Genomic DNA, 21372 nt, shown 5'->3' with positions numbered 1-21372 from the left:
CAATTGTTTCCGAGAGGAAAACAATCACTGCAATATCTCCACTAGTCCCACTGAGTGGACTTCAGGAATGAAAATAAATGTTTTTAACAGAAACATGGCTGCATGAATTTAATGAAGCACCTATTCTGATAAAGTTGACTCCTCCAAACTACAATTTTCTTTGTGAGAGCAGACAGCAAAGGAAAGGTGGAGGTTGTTTTATGATTGTTTTGTGATTCACTAAATAGTAAAAAGGTGCTTCTAGGAAAATTCAACTCTTTTGAATATTTAGCTCTCAAGGTAAAGAGCCCGGTACAAACTATGTTCTTCAATGTTTGCAGGCCTCCTACGTACAAATCAAACATTTTTGATGATCTTAGTGGCCTCCCATCTGTGATATGTGTTGATTATGAGTGTCTAATTATTGTGGGAGACTTCAACTTTCACGTTGACAACCCTGAAGACAGAAGTGCAAAAGAACTGTGTGACACACTTAGAAACTTTAGTTTAACTCAGAATGTTAAACAGCCAATACACAAACAGAGACATATATTAGACTTGATCATCACTAAAGGTCTAAACATTTCACAGGTCAATGTAACTGATGTTGCCTTATCCGATCACTTCTCCGTTACCTTTGAATGTATCATTACCAGTGACTCATTTAGCCGAAGGGACATCGTAAGAAAACGCACCTTTAAGGACAATGCCACAGAAAATTTTATTCAAGCTTACTTTGCTACTTCAACCTTGGGCTGCAACTCAGTAGTTGAGCTAGTACATAACTTTCAGTCTAAAGTCTCAGACATCATTGACTGCGTTGCTCCAGTTAAAGTGAAGGTTGTTTCCGGGAAGAAAAAATCTCCTTTGAGAAATGCTCCAGCAGTTAGAGGTGAAAAAAGGGAGTGTCAGAAAGCAGAACGCAGGTGGAGAAAGAATAGACTCCAGGTTCACTATGACATCTATAAAGAGAGACTTTACAGATATAACTTACAACTGAAAAATGCAAGAGAATCTTTCTTCTCTGAGATCATTAAGAAAAACATTAATAATGCTCGTGTCTTATTTGCCACAGTGGACAGGTTAACAAATCCTCCTGTGTCCGTGGCTTCCGAACTGCACTCCACCAGGGCCTGCAATGAATTTGCTAACTTCTTTACTGAGAAAATCCTAAAAATTAGAGGATCAGTTTGTACATCCACACCAGCTCTAGAACCAAAGCCGTATTCAGCTGGAACTACTTCTGACAAAATGTCCCAATTCAGCCAAATAAACTACAAAAGCTTAGAGCAGATCATTCAGCAGCTAAGTTCCTCTTCATGCTGTCTTGATGTTCTACCCACAGCTTTCTTTAAAAAAGTTTTACCTGGCATAGCGTCTGATTTGACTCAGATAATAAACACGTCCCTTCTGTCAGGTGTTTTCCCCCAGTCCCTAAAAAGAGCAATTATCAAACCACTGCTGAAAAAGAACAATTTAGACAAACTTCTACTCCAGAACTACAGGCCCATCTCAAACCTCCCTTTTATCAGTAAGATTATTGAAAAAGCTGTATTTCAACAATTAAACACCTTCTTAACTACGACCAGCCGCTTTGATGTTTTCCAGTCAGGTTTCCGTGCTGACCACAGTACAGAGACCGCCCTTATCAAGGTGTTTAATGACATCCATATAAATACAGACTGTGGAAGAACCACCGTGCTGGTTCTATTGGACCTCAGTGCAGCATTTGATAGTGTTGATCACTCCATCCTGTTAGAACGTCTGGAGAACTGGGTCGGCCTCTCTGGTACAGCTCTCCACTGGTTTAAATCCTACTTAAAGGACAGGGACTTTTTTGTATCAGTAGGTAACTTTACATCAAAGATGACAAAAATTTCATGTGGGGTTCCCCAAGGGTCCATCCTGGGTCCCCTCTTTTTCTTTTTGCTTCTCAGTGAATGCAGACGCCTTTCTTTTCTCTCCTCTCTTTGTCTCGTTTCCCCTTCTCCCTCCCCCACTTCTCTGCTTGCTTCTATTAATCTTTTATGAGCCTCTTTTTACTTATCTTCCAAACTATAAATTATGGATCTGATCAGCTGGAATCTCAATGCAATTGATCAAGATTTTTCAATGAGAAGACTGGACGAAGGAAAGCCCCTGTGCCCGACAGGAATTAGATATGCTGTTTAAGCAGAATTACATCACAAACATTTTGGGTAACTAAAGGTTCAGTCTGATTTCTCTTGGTTTCTTTATTAAAGCTTACTGGTTATTCTGACTATGGAGAAGCAGTGGAAGGCTGTGCGTGTCAAAAGTAAACCATAGAGCAGGGGTCGCCAGCATGGTGCCCGCAGGCACCAAGTGGTCCCCAAGGACCACAGGTGGTGCCCTTGAGCCCGTTCTAAAAATAAAAGTGCAATCCACCAGTGAGCAGCATCTAAAACATTATTTTATTATGTTACTTTTCCTGTTTATTTGCACATTGCATTTATATAGATTTAAACATGACAATAACTATAACAAAGCATAAAAATCTTATTAAGGTGAACTCTGGCTCTTCTAGTTCAAAGCTAAATACTGGTAGCTGTTCATAAAACACAACACCAATGAAGTAACTCTCAGTTTTAAAAAGGTTGATCCCTGCAGTAGGGAGACAGAGATTAAACTGCTGGAGGATGATGAAATAAATGTGGAACAGTATCTGGATTTCCCTCAAGGGAGACCACAGCCACAGGTCACAACCAAGATGGCAAAATAGTCGCCAAAAAGGTAAATAAACCATTGCAGATTGTTTCATGATGGAAACCTATGTGTAATATGCCTGTCAATACATAAAATAATTAAAGATTATAATTAAGTAAAATTAATGGGGTAACAAAAAAGTGCAAAAAGGCAGAGTGGGAGGGACATGTGGGATTTCTCCTCTGGGTATATCTAGGTGAGGACCCTCTGATTTAAAGGCCTTCAGTGAATCAGGGCTCTATGAGGGATCTTCTGGGCAGTGTTTAGTGTCACCCATGTGTGCTGGTTTATCCTGCCAGCTGCAGAGCAACATTTGGACCGGCTTGATGATGGAAAGGTAAGGTATACGTTCCCTACCATTAATCTATGGAAAGTTGCCAGAATGTTGAAGCTAGCCAGTCTCAGGTCAATAATATCTGCCAACGGAAGTATTTTGACCCCCAAATTAAGAATTATACTGCAGTTGAAATAAGATTATAGCGATGGGTTGTATCTATTTTAAGTGAAAAAATCTTATTCCATTGACAAATCATTTAAACTCTCCTGTCAAGGCAAGTTTCAAGGACAAATAGACTCATTTCAAGAAAATGTAACTTCTAGTTCCTATTTTGCAGTGTGATCATGAACCACACTGGGTCCGTCTCTCCTTCTTTCCCACTGCTGCTCTGGGATCAAGAGAATCAGCAACATGCAGGAACTACTGGCCTCAGGATCTGGGGCCTGTTTCAGAAAGGAGGTTAAGTGAAAACTCTGAGTATGTTAACCCTGAAATGAGGGAAACTCTGGGTTTTCTGTTTCAGAAAGGGAGGTAAGTTAAACCTGAGAAAGCAGAGTAAGTCAAGCCCGTTTCTGAAAGAGAGGTAACTTATACTCAGAGTCAGTTACCATGGCAATTTACTCTGTGAACCTAACCTGGTCGGGAGCAGGTTTTCTTCAGAAAACCCAGAGTTTATTTTGGTCTCCTCCCCTTTTTTAAAGAGGAAGTGGTGTTTAAACACCTCATTGATTCTTTGGGGACATATTAATTGCGCACATTTCAGTCATGCAGAGCGCATCAAAGGGAATGAAATGGCATGTCCTTTTATGGATGATGCTGTTGACGAAGAGGCTGTATTACTTCGTAGGGAGTTACATTTACGTCGGGAAAGGATTTTGAGGCCCAGAGTGGATTTTTTGTCATATCCCTATCCTATCACAGCAATTTATATTGTGTTTTTCATTTGCTAAAAAAAAAAAAAGAAAACAAAAAAAAAGATTTTAAAATAGTTTCAATACTTCCTAGAATTCACCTGTGACCATACACTCACCTCTAGCTTTAGTTTCAGAATGTGGATTTAAAGATCTGCCTTTTGGATCTGGCGGTCCAAGTATACAAGTTCTTTGCTGTTTTTTTCTATCTTTTTAATAATAAGAAGTCTATATAACTCCTTAACTGGCAACTGAAAATGCATTAGATTAGAGTTACATCATGAATGTAGTCTAAAATTCAGAATGAAACTGTGGCATTTACTGTAAATCACTGAACTGTGTCCATCTGTGCACCAGAAGTTGATGGACCTTCCTCCTGCTGTTCTTCCACACTCTGAGGGGTAGAGATAAGAATCACCATTTATAGATATAAACTTGGATTCTATAGGATACTCCACATATAAATGTGAATGTGTAGATTGTTTGATGTGTAGACATATAATATTAAAATTACCTCTGTAGGCCTGTCTGTGGCAGCAGAAACGGTTTCTTCATCTCCATCATCCTGTGAAGATGAGCATTTCATAGAGTACACTTTATAATACTATTTATCATAATTGATGGTGTATGGAGTAGGCTACTGACAACTGTATGGGGTACTGTTGGGACAGGAGGCTCCAAGAGGCAGATATTACCATCCGAATCTGTTGGGACCAACAAAAAACCCAACCCAAAGTAATATAAATGGAAATATCACATTAGTCTATATAAAAAAATAACACTGTATGTAGACCTCTTACATTTATGAAGGCACTTAAATCTTCTGGAGTGACTGGCTCTGATGAAGTCCCTCCAGGAATTCCCTCAGCCATTGGCCTTCCAGCATTTAGGCTCAGGGCCATCTCTTCTGCATTTGTCAGGGCTGGTGGTGCAGGTCCTCCCCCTGTTTTACGAGCCTCTGCCTTCTGTCTGTTGGCTGAGTAGAAGTCAAATGAGAATGAACATTTAGACATATGTCAAAAATGCTACACTGAATGCCATTTAGTAATTTAATATGTCAAATGTTTGTACAGCCAGGTAGCTACTCCTGTGATGTGCTCAAGGCTTACCTGCTTGAAGTATGTTTTTATATTTCATTTTCAGCTGCTGGCCCTGTGATAGACTGGCGACCTGTCCAGGGTGTACCACGCCTCTCGCCCAGTGAACGCTGGAGATAGGCACCAGCACCCCCCGCGACCCCATGAGGGATAAAGCGGATTGGAAAATGGATGGATGGATTTTCAGCTGCTGTCATGTTCTTTTGATGCCTGCAGGATTGCACATATCCATGAAAATTAAATTAGGTTTAATAAAATACTGTTCTTCCAGTTTCACCTCTGATATTATAACAGTTGGGTAAGTTACTCTAAAATAGTTCTTAATTACTAACTACAAATTTTATCTTCAACAAGTCTAATTAGATTAATGTAATAATTACTGTCTCGAGAAAGTATTGGTTTACTTACTAATTTGTTTTATTTACTTATTAATTACTTTCTAAATCCCAAATCAACCTCAACCACTTGAACAATACAAGGAGAGACAAGAAACTGCACTTCTAATGCTTTCAAATTAAAACAATATTCAATTGCATGACTTAATCATAAATTGACCAAAGTGTATTGTAGAGGGAGAAAGTTAAATTAAAAATATACCTTTTAAAATTTGATATTAAATCCACTATTGTTTTATAGTCTTTAATTTAATTACAGTATTTAGATGACTTAGTAACTTAATTCATTACACCCAACACTGTATAAAAGTAATTAAAATGTAAACTTACGCATTGACTCGAGCAGCTATTTTCACCCAAGCTAACTTTCTCCTTCGCCGCTGCAGCCGTGTTGCTTTTTGTTTTTAAAATACATGCTCAAATTCTGCATATGCTTGCATAAGCACATCCAGTTCTGCTGGTGAGAAATATGTACACCTTTTTTTGTCTGACGCTGTTGCCATGGTGACTCGTAATATCTGCGCTCCATTGATAATGGCTTTTTATAGTTGTGGTGCATGCACTTAACTCAGAGTCAGCCAACTCAGAGTTGATTGAACTAACTAATTTCAGCTATTCTGAAACCCAAAACTCAAAGTTTCCCATCTCAGGCTAAGTTAACTCAGAGTTCAAGTTTTAACTCAGAGTTGGTTGAACCTAAAGTCCCTTAAATGAAAGTTGCGCCAACTCAGCGAGTGCCGCCATTTTGGGTCTAAACTTGCCACAGGCAGGCGCTTTAACACTGTTATGTTATGCGCGTTTCGCACCTTCTAATACCCTTCAGGCAGGTGTTCTGAATAAAACCCAACTGAGTGTTGATGATCACCTACTAGGCATCCAGAAAAGCTGATATTACATTTTAATAAGACTTGAGAGAGACATTTTTAAGTGAACTGTATACTTCTCTTTTCCTGTCTTGAAGTCCAGAATTGATCCCATAGGACAAAAATCAGACACACATAATGCTACAGCACAATGAAATAAAGCAAGAAGTCCAGAATTGGCTTAAAAATTTTATGTAATAGTTTTGGTGTGTCTTATACAAGTATTTACTGTATACAAGTATTTAATTATACAACATTTTAAGGTAGCTATTACAAAGCACTAAGGCATGCTCTATATTTTATTTCAAGATTTTTTATTTTTTTTCCCCAGTGTTCATGTTTTGTCAGCAAGCATTCACATGCCCATGCTCTTGCTGCCCATGACGCCATTGTTACGCTCCGTTTACTCTTCATTGTGCTTCTTGCACATAAAGTGAATCCTCACTGTCACAAATTTTTTCACAATTTTTTCTTTGATCCCGCAGCAAACAGGCAGGTTGAAATCCGCAAGAACTTCTTTGGATGATTCAATCAGGTGGCTCATGATGTTAAAATTGAACGCAGTCAAAATTACATTTCTCTGGCCTCTGATGTGTTTCTCCAGTGTGTGGATCATGGAGAAAACCTTCTCAGTCACCTTGAAGAGAGATCCGAGCTTGAACTCTTTGAGGGTGGTGAGGTGGTCAAACTTGCTGTCACAATTTGCAGTGACAGCTGCTTTGCAGCCAGGACAGGCATTGTGAATGACACCTCTCACACAATAGCCTGAGAGGTGAAACAGCGAATCCTGTTCTCATCTTTGTTCTTCCTAGAGCCACAAATTGATCCTTAGCAAAGATCTTGTTCATGCTGGCCTCCACCTTGAATTTCTCTTTTTTAAGAGTTCGAAGTTTTCTTTGGGTTGATTTCAGTTTCTCCTGAAGGCCTTTGATGCGCTCCAAAAGACGGGGACAGTTGGTGCATTCAGACTTTTCCACATCCAAATTACCTAAGAAGAAAGAAAAAAATTAAATAACGGGATACTTCGCAGAAATACACTTTGAAAAGGATGGATGGATGGATGAATTGTTCCACTTACAACTTATATCCTCAAGCAGCTGCAAGTCATCATTTGCTGCATTAAGCTCATCACATGCAACTGGACCTGGATCTTGTACATGGGTGCAGTATGAGTGTTCAGGCAGGTGAGTTTTCTTCAGTGATGGCTGCCCTTTGGAATCGGATGGTGCAGAACGCTTCTTTGGTGGTGGGCGAGGTGTCTTTGGTGTACGATGGGGGAAGATGGAGGGCAGTGCTGTCTTCTTCAAGGGACGTTTCCCATCTGTACGATTCTGCTAGAACTGGTACTCATCAAAATGAGACTGCAATAGAAATTTTTAGCAATTAATTCCATGATTATACACAATGATTAGGAATAGTGACTCTGGAACTCAATTTCATAGCAGTGGGAGTACTTATACGCAATAAATTTAGTTTTATCGAGATCATTATGACCCTTAAACTGATTACAGATTTTGAAGGAGAGATCACTAATTGAACATTTATGTATAATTTGGGTCAAATATCATCTCTGTCCAGTTTTAGCACATAAATGCTTTGCAATTTAGGTACTTTTTTAGGCTGTCACAGAACCATATAAACAGGTGTAAAATATGATGGTTGTAAAGTTATAAGAACAAGTAATTAATAATGACAAAGGTGATTGGGGGGGGGGGGACAAGCTTTGCGCGTTTTTTTTTTTTTTGTTTTGTTTTTTTAATATTGGCGAGGCGGCTGCCTCGCCAAACTTAGCGCTGCGGGAAACCCTGACTTCAGAAAAAAAGCCCACATACCTCACACAAGCGAGAGTTTGTTGTAGGTCTCCAAGTTTTGTTCGTCTCTTGGTCCAAGCGACTGACTCGGTTGATCCACAATAAACGCCGCTCTTCATCGCTTGGAAAACGGAACATCCGCGTCCCTTTAGCAGTGCTGTTGCTGCAGCCGTGGGCACAACACCCTGGCATGGTGGCTTATTTTTGAAATAAAGAAATACTCGAAATAATCAGGAGTAAATATAAAAGAAATCGGTCCTTGCAGTGTTGTAAACGCGCTGAGCTTCTTCTTCTTCTTCTTCTTTTTGTTTTATGGCGGTTGGCAAACAACTTTCAGGTGCATTACCGCCACCTTCTGGACTGGAGTATGAACCAGATGTCTAATCCCTATAAAACGCGCTGAGCTTAGCTGAGCCTAGACCCAAAATGGCCGCAGGAGATCACGTGACCCGAAAAAAATGGAACACCCATGACGCAACTTTCATTTAAGGGACTTTAGTTGAACCTCCTTATTGAAACAGGCCCCTGTTCTACAAGTTAGCGATTACAAAACAGTTTGACGATAGTAATCCGCGCCCTTAGTGTTTTTGCCATACCTTCAACCGACGCTAGGAGGCGGCCATGCATTTTATCGCACATCATGAGAACGCTGAAGAAGACGGTTACCGGGGCAACGTCTACATCGCTTGACCCACAGGTTACTTGTTAGCTTGTTAGCGTTGTACCGGACCGGTTCTGCGTTATTTTCCAGCACACAGCAGCCGCCGGGGAGCTGAGCAGCTGCAGCAGCAGCCGGGAAGCCTCGAGGAAACGCGTCAAGGTCCGGAAGTTAGCTGCTGTTCGTGGTGAGCGCTAGTTTTAGCGTCAGCTAAGCTATGTCTTAGGGCCGCTTTCGCCCTTGATATCAGCTCAATTAGACAATGTTTGGCCTTTAGGAGCAGGTTGGACGAAGAGATGCCAGACAACTAATGAGTGTTAATGTGGGCTTGGTTTAAACTTTTAAAGGCATCATGGCGAGCCAGAGGCCGCCCTCCAGCGTCGGTAGGCCGATGAGCCGGAGTGGATCCGCTGCTCCTGGTGCCGGGAGACCCCCGACAGCCGTGCGACCTCCTCCCACCGCCATCCGAGTACCGACAGGGGTAAGACCGCTGCTGGCAGCTGGCGGAAATAGTTATCTCAGCCAGAGATGACTGCGTTGCTGCTAGGCGTGACGATGTCTGTTAGAAGCTGTGATTGGTTGATAGTACAACAAAAAACAAAGACGTGCTCCTAGTCATAAAAGGAGAGAAATGAACTGATCATACTGAATTATGAAATGTTTGACATGATGAAAACATTAATTTCCCTAAATGACGTCACTAAGAGCTACTTTAACCTCAGGATCTTTGTGAATAAGGGCGCAGGACTTTACGAGGCTCTAAAATCAGACAAAAGCTTGAGACATCAAGTTGCTGCTGAGCAGATGCAGTGGCTGGCGTATAAGTTTGGGCTCTTAGCTGAAATGCTAACGAGTAAAGACACCAACGATGACCTTATAGAACAATGATTGCTGCACATCAGTCTAGGACGGATCTGAGGCTCCTCTGATGTCCCTGGATGTGAAGAGTACGTCTTAAGATTCATGTTTTACAGATGGTTCCGGGTACCGGTGGGCATCCCGCTATGAGGGGGAGCATCCCCTCTCCTGGAGTCCTGTCAGCACCCATCAAAGTGACTGACAGGCCCGTCACCCAGCAGGGGCTCAGCGGGATGAAGACCGGCATGAAAGGTACTGTTAAAGAACCCCCAGCCTGGTCTTTGTGCCTGAATGAAACAGTCTGTGGATGGAATCCTCTGGATCTGCGTCATTGTATTGAACGTTACTGTCATTAAGGCTTTACATATGTCACTCTTTTTTTGTTTCTCTCTTCAACTTTGTCCCTCCTTGCTTTCCTTCCTGAAGGGCCTCAGAGACAGATTCTGGATAAGTCCTACTACCTGGGTCTTCTCAGGTAATGATCTGTGGCCACATCTAGCTCCATGAGCCTTCCATCTGATGAGCTGTGTTGGTGTGGATTTGTACTACCGGGATTATGAAGTATAGTAGTGTGTTCCATTTTGGTTCTGGGACTAAGAGGATTAAAGGTTAAAAGGGAAGCGGCACATCCCTTCAACCTCTTCACACCTTGTCACATCACTAACACCAACTTCCGTGGGTTTTCTTGATATTTCATGCAATGGAAAAAAACAAACACCCAGAATTATTCATAGCCGTGGCAGATTCTGAGTCAGTTTTCATTTCACCGGGATATTTGTTCTGACTAGAAGTGATGTGAACGTTCCAGCCGCTGTCCTGAGCTGAACCTGACAGGCAGCCTGCAGATGGCGCTAGAGATGAGGCTGATGGCGAGGAGGCCTTCCAGCCTCAGAGGCTTGGTGCTCATCACCAAAGATACATGATCAGATTACCAGCGGAAAGGAGCAAAAAGCTTAATTAAAGCAAGAGCTTCATGTCTGTAAGGCCAGCAGAGATATTTACATTCATGAGGAGGATATGTGTAATTTTCAACGTGGTATTTTTTAATTCGAATGTAAATAAAAAAACAAACCTTTTCTAAATTGATGCTCTTAAATTGTTGGGATCTTTTTTTTTCTAATTTCCTGTTAAGAACAAATTTCCCGTTTGAACAAAAATAATAAAAAAATGGAAATTGTGAGAGATTTTGGTGATTGTGGGCTTAGCTGTGAATAAGAAAGAGAAAGAAATGGATACATTTAGAAGAAAAAACGTGTATTTTTAGGACAAACAGATATCCTACAGCTTGCTCTGGTATTCAACGATGCAGTCCATCCGTGGCGTAGCGGTGAGAGTCTGCGTTTGGTACGGGGGACCTGGGCTTAAATCCCGGGGCTCACACTCTTGTTTTCATCAAGCCTAAATATAGAAGCTCTGGCTGGATGGTGTCGCCCTGCTGGGAGGAGAACCTCCACCCCGTCCTCCAGTCTTCTGCAGCCTCTCAGATGTTGTCTTCCAGGATTGGCCCGCGTTTAGCTCCGCCCATTTACCTCTGACCGGGTTCCCAGTCCCTGCATGCCCGCTCCCATCATGGGTGCCGTCTCTGGTATTCCCCATACGCCGCGTTGCACCCTCTTCCACGTGTTGCTGACGTTGCTAGCAATAAAAGACGTGGCATGTTGTGGTTGTCATGTGACAAAATCAGAAACCCATTAAGGAACGTAAGTGATTTAGCGAGGTGCCATATCGGGTCACATAAATGCTTCCGTACGTGACCTTTTGGTCGACGCGGGGACGTGGAAAAGTGACGTTTTTGTTGTTTTCAGGAGTAAAATCAACGAGCTGACCACTGAGACCAGCAAACTGCACAAGGAGATCGAAAACTACAACCAGGAGAACTCCGTCTACCTCTCCTATGAGAAAAGGCGAGTGGCAGAGTTATCCAGTGGTACCGTTCAGGATTTATAAATACACAGTTCTAAGGATGACATCAGGGAATTGCCCGTCGTTGCTAACCTTTTGCTGTTTTGTGCGCTTGCAGAGCGGAGGGCCTGGCTGCAGAGATTAAGGACCTGCAGGGCCAGCTCGCTGACTACAACATGGTAAACAGGACGGGCTTCTGTCACGTTCACCACAGACAAACCGCTGCGGTTCTGCAACTGTTCTGCAACTGCAGGCTTTCTGGGCTGTTTGAGTCTTGGTGAGGATCTGAGGGGCTTTTTGATTCATGTTTGTGTCAACTACCTTTCCAGCTGGTGGACAAGCTCAACACCAACACGGAGATGGAGGAGATGATCAACGACTACAACATGGTAAGCGTGACCTGCCAATCATGCAGAAGTGGCCGAGTACCCGTTAAAGGTCCTGTCTCACTGCTTTCCCTTTACCTGCGTGTCTCCCAGCTGAAGGCGCAGAACGACATCGAGGCACAAAGCATCGACAGCATCTTCACAGAGAGGAGAGAGTAAGAATCAGCTTCCTGCTTTCTACCAGACACCAGTGTGGTGCATGCTGAGCTCACATTCCAGCCTTTTCATCCAATAGTCACATTCAGTGACGGTCACATAAAGATTGATAGAGACACTAGCAGAAAGAAAAACAAGGTATATCTCACCTTTTTTCTTTCATAGTCGGGCTGAGACAGCTGGTCCACCCGTCTCATCCCCTTCCTGCTTCCTTTTCATTCCCAACATTCAAACATCAGTTTATTTCTCTTGGTGGTGTGATGTTTTGGAGATGAATTATTTAAACTTCCCAGGAGTAGGTTGTGTCCACAGCTTGGTTCTGGGTTGAACACGAATGTTACCAGGATGTGAAATCTAACAGGCTTAGCTAGAGAGCACTGGGTTTATTGGAAATGTGTGCAGCTTAGAACAAGGATTCTATGACTTTGCACAGTTGGGCAGAATCCAGCAGCTTTAATGCCCAACCTTTAAATGAACGGACCAGTGTCCAGTGCATCCCTCGGTTCATCCAGGGTTTTTGCAGGGCCCTTGGCTGGCTTGGGTGCAGCTGCTCCACCAGGCAGGACCCTTCCATGAAGCTCTCTCTGCACCTCCTGAGCTAATCTGCAGGCCACATGAAGTCTGGAGGTCTGTTTGGAAAAGCAGGTTAGCTGGTAACTCCATGGGGCTGAGAAAGGATGCTAAAGTATCAATGAAAGGATCCCGTCTTTAAAGCTTCTTGTATTTAGCGCCACCCCAGGTGTAGCTGAAAACAGAATGAGACCGTAGTCTGGTGACCTGCTTGGACTCTTCTCTCTCACTGGACTTTAGCGCTTATCCCCCAAAGAGAACCGTGACAAGAAAACGGCTAAGCTTTGGTAAAATAAGATGCAAGGAACATTTATGTTGGAATAGCACTACACATTACATAAACCTCTGAACACCATTACAGCAACCATACAATCCGGCACACAATGACATGGAGTAGGGTCATTAAACTTTAAACTGGAATTCATCAAAGTATATAGAAACAAAACAACTAGTTTCTTATCGCCTCATATTAGATCTAGCACGTCTTAATCTGATACCAGCCTCTCAGTGAGCCTCTGTTCCTCCCACAATCTCTGCGTCTGCATCCTCGGCCTTCTTGATGTACGGATCCTCAAAGTATCCGTCCTCCTCCTCGTCTCCTTCCTCCACCTGATGACTCAGCTCCTCAAACATGAACGTGTGCTGGCCCCGTGTCTCTCTGAAGACCGCCGACACGGTTTGCGGTTCCTCGTCGTCGTCGTCGTGGTGCAGTCTCCGATGTCTGTAGTTGTGGATGCGTTTGTACCAGGACGGCCCCTTGATGGCGGCGAGGATGAGCATGCAGGTGGTCAGCGCCAAGGCGGCGACGCAGGCCGTGAACTTCCACGTGTTGCCAGGCGCAGGTTTCTGGTCTGCTTGGTGGGGGGGATGGAGAGGAGAAATGCTGTGAGCCGTTAGAATCTGTCAGTGACTGCGGTCTGTGAAGCTTCTGTCTGGGTGTCTTACCTTTACTGATGGTACAATTGGGACTTGTTGCAGCGGTCGCCGGCATATTGCTGATTCCTTTGGTCTGCTGAGAGGTGACTGGTGTTGGTGGCGGGTTCTGGCCTGGTGAGGATGTGGAACACAGGTTGATAGAATCCAGGAGTTTTCTTCCTTGGCGCTCTGCTGGAGATGAGCAGCTGGCTGTTGTTCCTGAAGAGAGAGAGCGGAAAGGTAGTCATGTGTTTCAGCTAGACTGTAGCTGGACCGGTGCCAGTCAGGGTGGGTTTACAAAGGAATCGTGGTACCAATAATGACGTGGGCTTCTTTCAAGCTTCCAATGGCGTTCAGCAGAGGACAGGAACAGTTCCACGGGTTCTCTTCCAGGCGCAGGATCTAACCAGATCACCCACAGCAGGGTTGGTAGATAAAAAGGAAACACCTGGATCAATCAAACTGGCCTACAATACATCCTCCTTTATCATGTGACCTTCACTCGTCTGACTGCTGGACTCCTCAGCAGCTGTCGGTAGTGGTCCAGTTAGATTTCTGACCGACACTTGTCAGCATGAGCAGTAAGTCACCATCCAGGCCATTGGTTTAGGACTCTTAGCTGTGTTGGACTATTTTTTCATAAAGCCGGACTTCTTAGGGATTTTCTATTGGGCTTTGCATGGCTCACCTTTAGGGTTTTTAGCTCGGTCATCTTGGCGGGGAGCTCAGTCAGGTTGTTGTTGGACAGGTCCAGCTCTTCTAGAGCATCCAAGCCAGACAGAGCCTCAGGGTTCAGGCTGGAACAAAGACATTTGTTTTCCCGTCAGAAACTAGATAGAACATGCTGTAGAGCCACTGTGTTTTGCTGTCTTAGTCACCTGCTGATGCGGTTTCTGGCTAGAGATAACACTCTGAGGCGTGATAACCCAGAGAAGCACCTGGCTGGTACAGCAGTGACCCGGTTACCACCTAGATGGAGTTCAACCAGCGTGGGATAAGTAGCCAGGGCTTGTCGGTCCGTCTCGTTCAGAGTAATCTGGTTGCCTTTGATCAGCAGTGTGGAAACATTTGAACTGTTGTGGTTAGGAGGGATGACCTGCAGAAGCCTGCCTGTCAGGTTCCTGACCCCCTGAGGGATGGACAACAGACGGACAGCCATAAACAGGAGGACCTGAAACATGGAGGTCAAAGATCTAGGCAGCTAAAACTTCTCCTACCGAGGCGTCTGTTTCCACATCTTGCCTTGGCTGTCCCGTTACCACAGCAGAAAGGCCCAGCAGGAGGAGGAACGTCCAGCACCCATCCATCATTTCACTCTGGAGAGAAAGAAAACCAAGACCCAGCGAGGAGATCATCCCTAACTGAGGTGGGAAACAGCTGCTAGGTCATTTTAATGGAGAAAGCTAAAACATCAGTCCAAAAGCCTAGCTAACGTTTACTATACGCATTTGATCTCCCAGCATAACATGACCAGGTACAGGCTGGAAAACCCACGCGGTCCAGCTCAGCAGCAGAAGGTTCTTGTTAGGCCTCGCACCATCAGTGGGGATTTGGTCCTCTCTTTAGCACAGAAACCTTGACACCTTCATATTTCCTGGCTACGTTTTCACCAGCTTAACGCTTTAGCTTCATCAACAGATTTCTCTTCTTCATCTGCTCCTTTGTTGCCATGGCAACACACTCTGGGTTATTGCCCAGCCGGAGAACCCATCCATGACCAACCATTCAGTGGTCTGGCTGAGGAAAAACAAGAGTTTACACTGCAGTCACTGGGTCCTTTCCCACGGATGGCCAATCAGCCCCACAGCCTAATGTCCCCACCGCCGTGCTTTACTCTGTAGATCAGCCAACCCTTTCTCCTCAGCCTTCTCTAGTCAGTCCAGCTTATCTGTAGCACATTTCAGCAGCAAGGCAGTTCAAAGTGCTTCATGTACATCATGAAGACATAAAAACATCATAAACACATCCAAACGGTCTCTGGTTGAGAGACCGTTAGCAAACATTAAATTGTATCTGGTGAAAACATCAATGCACATCAGATATGTTGGTCAGTGGTCCTGTTATTATGGGCTGAAATCAACTCTAAACAGGTGGGTTTACAGTCTTGATTTAAAGGAACTCAATGTTTCTGCTGGTTTCCAGCTTTCTGGAAGTTTGTTCCAGATTTGTGGAGCATAGGAACCAAATGCTGCTTCTCCATGTTTGGTTCTGGTTCTGGGTAGACAGAGTAGACCAGACGCAGATGAGCCGAGTGGTCTGGAGCATCTCTGAATCATCTCAAACAATCTCTCAGCATGCCTTCCGTCTATAGCAGGATTCCAGTCCGTTAGATGAGTTAGTGGTGACTGTGGTCCAGACTGCTTACCGACCACCCAGCGGCTCCAGTTTCTCTTCTTCCTCATCATCACTCTCACCCTCTGAGGCCAGATCTGCTGTGAATCCCTTCTCATTCATTCAATCTAGCTTCCAAGAATGCCGAGGCTGTTTGAAACCTTGATGGATTTGGGGATTTTTTTTTCTCAATATAGCACAGAAAGGTTAAAAAGAAAACTAAATCTAAAAATGCTGACGCTCCAAAACACATTTGTGCAACAGCCAAGACGTGCGGCTCCCAGCGTTGCCTCTGGGAACGTGTCTTGCACAAGAACACGACGGGCTCATAAACATCAGCTGACATGTTTGGAAACACGTGTCCTCCTGAACGCCTTCATCGTTTTCTCCCTGACAACTAAAGGAAAAGTACAAGCGGCTGAGACGGAGATTCAGAGAAGCGCCGGTGCGCCGCGTTCTTTTAACGGCTCACACTGCAGCGAGTCCGCTCCGCACTAGTATGGACTCAAAAAGATCCTTACCTGCGCTTCCACTCGCACACATCTGATCTGCTTCACCTGTCGTCCTGCGCAGCCAGCGACCCTTGCTCCCTGTATAACCTGGACTGCGCTCTGCACCGCTCCTGCCAGCTAAACATTTATGACCACACTTCCTCATTATTTCCCTTCCTCAGTTAAGGCTGAACATGCGCTGCGCAGATTCTGCTTACAGTGGGAGTGTTGGAGGGTTTGAGAACATCCAATATACAGAAATGGGAGGAGCTGATTATTTAGTGTTAATTACCGGAGGAAATGGTGAAGAGGGACAGCGAAGATGAGGAGGTAAGTGTTGGCCTAGTGGTTAGAGCAGCACGCTTGCACTAAGAAGGATGCAAGTACCCGGTTTGATCCCCAGCGCCTGCACTCTGGGTCCCTAAGCAAGACCCTTAACCCCCAGATTGTTCCCAGGGCGCCGCACATGGCAGCCCACTGCTCCCCAAGGGTGATGGGTTAAAAGCAGAGAACAAATTTGGTTGTAATGTATGTTTCAATGACAATAAAGATGATATTACTAATATTATTACTATTACTAAAGTTAGGGGGAAGGACGGGACATTGGTGGGCATGCTGTCTGCCAACGCTTTAGGAGGAGCTTCATCTGCACAGATTGGTTCTTTTGCTGCTAGAACAGCTCTAAGGTGGTGACAGCGTGTTGCTGTAGCTCCTTGTTCTCACTTGGATCTTCTTGCACAAATACTGAAAGTACATCCTGTTTCTATTCTAGGGTTTTACATCCCACATCTGGGCTTCACTGGGGGCCAGACTATTAAAAACTAACCTCAGGTTTTTAAAGAGCCCAACAGATGCTGGACTAATAATAATAATAATAATAAAAAGAACTGAATTTATCCAGCAGTGGGGTGTGGGTGTGCTGCTCTGATTGGATGCTCGTCCTGCGGAGGACGGCCTACTTCAGCTGTCTGGCAGACAGAACGCTGTGGCTCACAGCATTTCATCTTCAGCACCAGGCTGAAGTCCTGTGGCGCCATCAGGCCCGGATCATGTGTCAGTGTTTGTGCTGATATGCTGTCCCTGGTTTTCCCCAAACATGCCTCCTAGCCCAGCATCTCACCATTGTTGTGCTTCATGCAAGTGCATCTTTGTACACCTCAGTCATGCTGTCAGATTTTCAGGGAGAGACTTCCCCCCTCATCAAACCTTTCTAAACAAGCGATGTTTTAGTCTTCTGAACATGCTTTCCAGCTTGTCCAACCTCTGGTGAATTAGCTGGGAGGTTCACGCTGGTGGAGATTAACCTTCCCTGGCGTAGAAATATGGACCTCAGCCTGTTGGCAGTCACTTTGTTGTATCTGGTCTGGGGTGTGATCAAAACAAGGAGACGGTTGTAGAAACGGGAATATGTTGAACACTTTTTCCCTGGTGGGAGAAGAAGTATAAATCCCTGAATGTCCACCCGGCCCACAGAGCGGCCTGCTGGACGTGAACTCCAGCTCTCCTCTGTCCTGCATGCTTGCTCTGCAGACGAGAGGAGGTGATCAGGGCCATGGAGGAGGAGATCAGACGGGAGAGGCAGGTGGCCAACGAGGTCGTCCAGGCCATGCCTTCAGCCAAGCGGGACAATTATTTCTCCATGACAACGGCCAACGAAGACCTGCTACAGGTGCGTCTGTCTGGCTTCTGTCATGTGGAAAAGAGGCCAGGACTGATGTGACGACCTCCTCCCTGCCTCTGTGTTTATCTGGCTTTGCTTTGCAGGAGCTGGCCGTGCTGCAGGAAGAGCTGGACATTCTGGTGACCAGGAAGGAGGACTACGAAGCGGTGAGTCGAGTCGCACAGGAAACAGAAAACTGGACACAGGTCAGGGTTCTTTTCACGGGTTGATCCTGTGATTCCCGTGTGTGTAGGAGCTGTCCCACTCCCAGGTGAAGCAGGAGATGGTGCGGCTTCATGAGACGCTCTCGGCACTGAAGGGGAAGCGCGACGCTATGGAGGCTGAGCACAAGAGCCTGGGCTCCCCTCAGGAGGAGAGGGAGAAGTTGCTCAAGCAGGTGAAGCCCTCACACAGAGGCACGTTTAGTTTCAGACACCATGTTTGACTGGTGGAGATCACAGCAGCACATTCTCCCGCCTCAGCTCTGGATCTCTGCAGCTCTTCCAGAGTTAGCAGACGCCTCTAGGCTGCCCACCCCACGCCTGTCCTGTCAGTTCAGGCGTACTGTGGGGTCTTGGTAGGTTTGCCGATGTGCAACACTCTTTTCCCTTTCAGGTGGTGGATGGAACAGTTCTCTGTTCTAAGCCTTTTAGAACCTAAACCCGCTCCTGGCTGCCTGCTAGCTGCACCGGCTTTTATTCAGGGGCATCAACAGATATAAATGAAACCATTATGCAAATGATTGGGTGACTTTATTCTTATAATGCTCTTGGTTCTGGTACACCTAATACTATAACTTTATTGTTGCAATTTCCAAAACATACAAACGTGTATTCTGATCATTTTAGATTAAAATAAATAAATTATTGGCCGCTGAGAAGTATCCTTCCACAAAACAAATCTCAGAAAGTTTGGGATTAATTTGTCATTTTTGCGATAATAAGCTTGGATGTTTTCCAAGCTGCGACTCATGGAGTGGGCCGTAAAAGATGGATTTGCGATGTGAAAACATTTAGGCCACATCCGAACTGGGATCTGCCTTGAAAAACGCCTAAACGCGTCAGCAGGGATGAAAATAAGCTTCGGAGAGGAAGCAGCACCCCCTGCAGGCCAGACAGGAAACACGTTAAAAACGTTGTAAAAGGGATATATTTCTGAAATAAAAATATGATTTTGGACAGATCATATGAATAATGTGAAATTAACCTGATTTTGTGTAATAAAATTAATCCAATGTAGCATGACGTTGAATTACATTTTTCTCTTTATTTTTTTTAGGTGAAGGAGGACAACCAGGAAATAGCCAGCATGGAGAGACAGTGTGTATTCCCACCTGTTAACTAGCTGCATGTTCCTTTACAACGCGGAGCCAGCCGGTGTAATGTGTGTGTGTGTGTGTGTGTGTGTGTGTGTGTGTGTGTGTGTTCACGCTCACTCAGGCTGACTGAGATCAGGGACAGGAGGAGACAAATCACAGAGGACATCCAGAACCTGGAGCAGGACTCTGCGGCAGCTCAGGGTAACGCCGCTGGGTGATGCTCTGCTTCCTTCATTCATTCATTCATTCATTCATTCATTCATTCATTCAGTGTGAACATGAGTGACAGACTTGTCGTTTCCATCACAAGGGGAGTGCCAGCAGAAGTACAAGGAGCTGCGGAGGAAGGAGGAGGAGATAGACCGTGAGTTAGCAGGCCGGGAGACGGGCGGTGATATTCAAAATCCGTAGATCTGCTCGCCTGACAGACGCAGGATTAGATTGTTTAAATTCCTCCTCCGTTGTTTCAGGCTTCCTGGAGTCCTTCGATGAGTCCAGAGCTGAGGAGGTGGAGAGGCTGACCCAGTGCCAGGAGAACATCGTCTCTCTCCTGGAGCACTGCAGCAGGGTGAGCAGCAGATGTTGTTGTTTTGTTGGGTGGGTTCAGCTGTCAGGATGTTAAGCGTTTTCCCGCTCTGCCTGCACAGAACATGCTGAGGCTTCGCCACGTGGACACGGTGACAGCCAGCGAGCTGAGGAACATGCAGGAAGTGCTGGTCAGCAAAGAGACGGAGGTGGTCCAATCAGAGAGCACCGCCAAGGGACTGACTACAGGTAACCACCACAACCGCCTAAACCAAGTCACTATGAAAGTATCACGGTTTGACCTGAAGGAACCAAACTGGGGGGGTTATAAATGCAAACCATTTCAAAACATTGAGTGTGAGCTAAAAGGTTAGAAATCTGCTCCTGTCCCGCTCAGAGTCCCGGCGCCTGCAGCTGGACCTGGAGAAGGTGCAGCAGCTGGAGGGGAAGATCACCGGGGAGCTGAGCGCCCTGAAGGAGCAGCTGGCCACCATGGAGTCCGAGCTGCTCACCTACAGAGACCTGGACACCCTGAGGCAGGCGGCCGAGGACAAGAGGAAGGTAGCCGCTGCTGGTGCATCCCCTTTCTCCCCTCCCTCAGCCCTCAGCCTCTGACCGCCTGCTCTGTCTCCTCCTGCAGAGGCTCCAGGAGGAGCGGCTGGCTCTGACCCGGCGCCGGGAGTCGTTCGGCCAGCTGCTGGACGAGCTGAACCGGAACCACGAAGCGCTCAAGGCCAAGCTGCAGGAGAACGAGACGCACGCTCAGGTCAGAAGCAAGTCTCGGTCCAGCTACAGGCTTTCATCGCCTTAGGTTGTGTTTTTACTGAAAGTGACCCTGGAGCCTCTCTGTGTCTCAGCTGACTAACCTGGAGAGGAAATGGCAGCACTTGGAGCAGAACAACTTTGTGATGAAAGAGTGTATCCTTCACAAACGGCACCTTTAATGTCCCGTCTCTAGAAATAAAGGTAGAAATCAGCAGCGGGACGGCGGCCATGGGATCCCACTCCTCAGACACAGCTCCATCAGGAACCGTCCCCGTTTCTCCCTTTAAACAATCTCTGCGTGGTGTCGGCCTTTTCTTTAACTTCACCGCCAGTCATCGCCTCCAAGACCCAGGAGAGCGACTACGCGTCTGTCGCTAAGGTGGTCTCCCAGCAGGTGGCCGAGTACAACCAGAGCCTCATAGAGTCGCTGCAGAACAAGCGGCCCTGACCCGTGGGGGGCCCACGGACCCTCGCTACCAGCTCGCTCTCCTTCCCTGGAGCTCGGTAGGCCAGTAAAACGGACACTAGTTTGCAGCAGCTGCGTCCAGCTGTCGCTCTTGTTTCCCACCAACAAATGTTCCCAGAAGCTTGCTGGGATCTGAAGTCCTAAAGATCTTCTGAATGTTCAGAATGAGTTCATCACCTCTGATTGGTCAGAGCGTCTGTGTGACATAAATAAGTGTCTAGAAATGTAAACTGCTTTATATCTGAACTCCACGTTCACTGCTTAAATGTTGCAACAATAAACTCAGTCTTTCAGAAAACTTCCATTTTTTTTTT

At 45.4% G+C, this 21372-nt stretch overlaps 2 protein-coding genes and 1 long non-coding RNA gene across 8 annotated transcripts; 1 reads left to right on the top strand and 2 right to left on the bottom strand.

Moving 5' to 3' along the window:
• Positions 1-6422: 6422 nt before the first annotated feature.
• LOC118556924 lies at positions 6423-8436 on the bottom strand. Its single transcript, XR_004927494.1, has 3 exons — positions 8079-8436; positions 7325-7607; positions 6423-7234 (listed from the first exon to the last, which is right to left on the bottom strand). It is a non-coding gene; the product is annotated as an uncharacterized LOC118556924 (long non-coding RNA).
• Positions 8437-8724: 288 nt separating this feature from the next.
• On the top strand, positions 8725-21360 carry ift74 (intraflagellar transport 74). 4 transcript variants are annotated; one of them, XR_004927493.1, is made up of 21 exons: positions 8726-8902; positions 9063-9196; positions 9690-9825; positions 10000-10048; positions 11379-11477; positions 11594-11654; positions 11805-11864; positions 11955-12016; positions 17855-17993; positions 18089-18151; positions 18238-18381; positions 19263-19303; positions 19424-19503; positions 19613-19666; positions 19773-19870; positions 19950-20076; positions 20225-20388; positions 20468-20593; positions 20685-20745; positions 20925-21123; positions 21159-21360. XR_004927493.1 is itself a non-coding variant. In XM_012871170.3 (20 exons), the coding sequence occupies exons 2-20, from the start codon at positions 9068-9070 to the stop codon at positions 21038-21040; spliced, it is 1809 nt and encodes a 602-aa protein (XP_012726624.2). In that variant the 5' UTR covers positions 8726-8902; positions 9063-9067; the 3' UTR covers positions 21041-21360. The 4 variants fall into 4 exon arrangements, 3 of the variants coding, with proteins under 3 accessions (XP_035981446.1, XP_012726624.2, XP_035981445.1); XM_012871170.3 differs by having other exon boundaries at positions 20925-21360; XM_036125553.1 differs by lacking the exon at positions 11805-11864 and having other exon boundaries at positions 8725-8902; positions 20925-21360.
• LOC105932153 (leucine-rich repeat-containing protein 19) lies at positions 12881-16726 on the bottom strand. Of its 3 annotated transcripts, XM_036125555.1 has the most exons (7): positions 16355-16726; positions 14720-14818; positions 14381-14631; positions 14191-14299; positions 13817-13904; positions 13533-13721; positions 12881-13441 (listed from the first exon to the last, which is right to left on the bottom strand). In XM_036125555.1, the coding sequence occupies exons 2-7, from the start codon at positions 14810-14812 to the stop codon at positions 13092-13094; spliced, it is 1080 nt and encodes a 359-aa protein (XP_035981448.1). In that variant the 5' UTR covers positions 14813-14818; positions 16355-16726; the 3' UTR covers positions 12881-13091. The 3 variants fall into 3 exon arrangements, with proteins under 3 accessions (XP_035981448.1, XP_035981447.1, XP_012726626.2); XM_036125554.1 differs by lacking the exon at positions 16355-16726 and having other exon boundaries at positions 14720-15628; XM_012871172.3 differs by lacking the exon at positions 16355-16726 and having other exon boundaries at positions 12881-13438; positions 14720-15628.
• Positions 21361-21372: the final 12 nt, after the last annotated feature.

The sequence above is a fragment of the Fundulus heteroclitus genome, chromosome 21 (assembly GCF_011125445.2).
Source record: "Fundulus heteroclitus isolate FHET01 chromosome 21, MU-UCD_Fhet_4.1, whole genome shotgun sequence".
Lineage (NCBI taxonomy): Eukaryota > Metazoa > Chordata > Actinopteri > Cyprinodontiformes > Fundulidae > Fundulus > Fundulus heteroclitus.
Note: the sequence above shows the minus strand (reverse complement) of the source record. Positions and strands in the feature narration are given on the sequence as shown.

Coding starts and splice junctions, on each gene's coding strand:
- ift74 (XM_012871170.3), top strand. CDS start 9,068: ATGGCGAGCCAGAGGCCGCCCTCCAGCGTCGGTAGGCCGATGAGCCGG. Junction 12,017..17,854: donor ATCTTCACAGAGAGGAGAGA/GTAAGAATCAGC, acceptor CTTGCTCTGCAG/ACGAGAGGAGGTGATCAGGG. Junction 18,382..19,262: donor GGGAGAAGTTGCTCAAGCAG/GTGAAGCCCTCA, acceptor TATTTTTTTTAG/GTGAAGGAGGACAACCAGGA.
- LOC105932153 (XM_036125554.1), bottom strand. CDS start 14,857: ATGATCTCCTCGCTGGGTCTTGGTTTTCTTTCTCTCCAGAGTGAAATG. Junction 14,632..14,719: donor ATGTGGAAACAGACGCCTCG/GTAGGAGAAGTT, acceptor TCCATCCCTCAG/GGGGTCAGGAACCTGACAGG. Junction 13,722..13,816: donor AGAAGCCCACGTCATTATTG/GTACCACGATTC, acceptor CTCTCTCTTCAG/GAACAACAGCCAGCTGCTCA.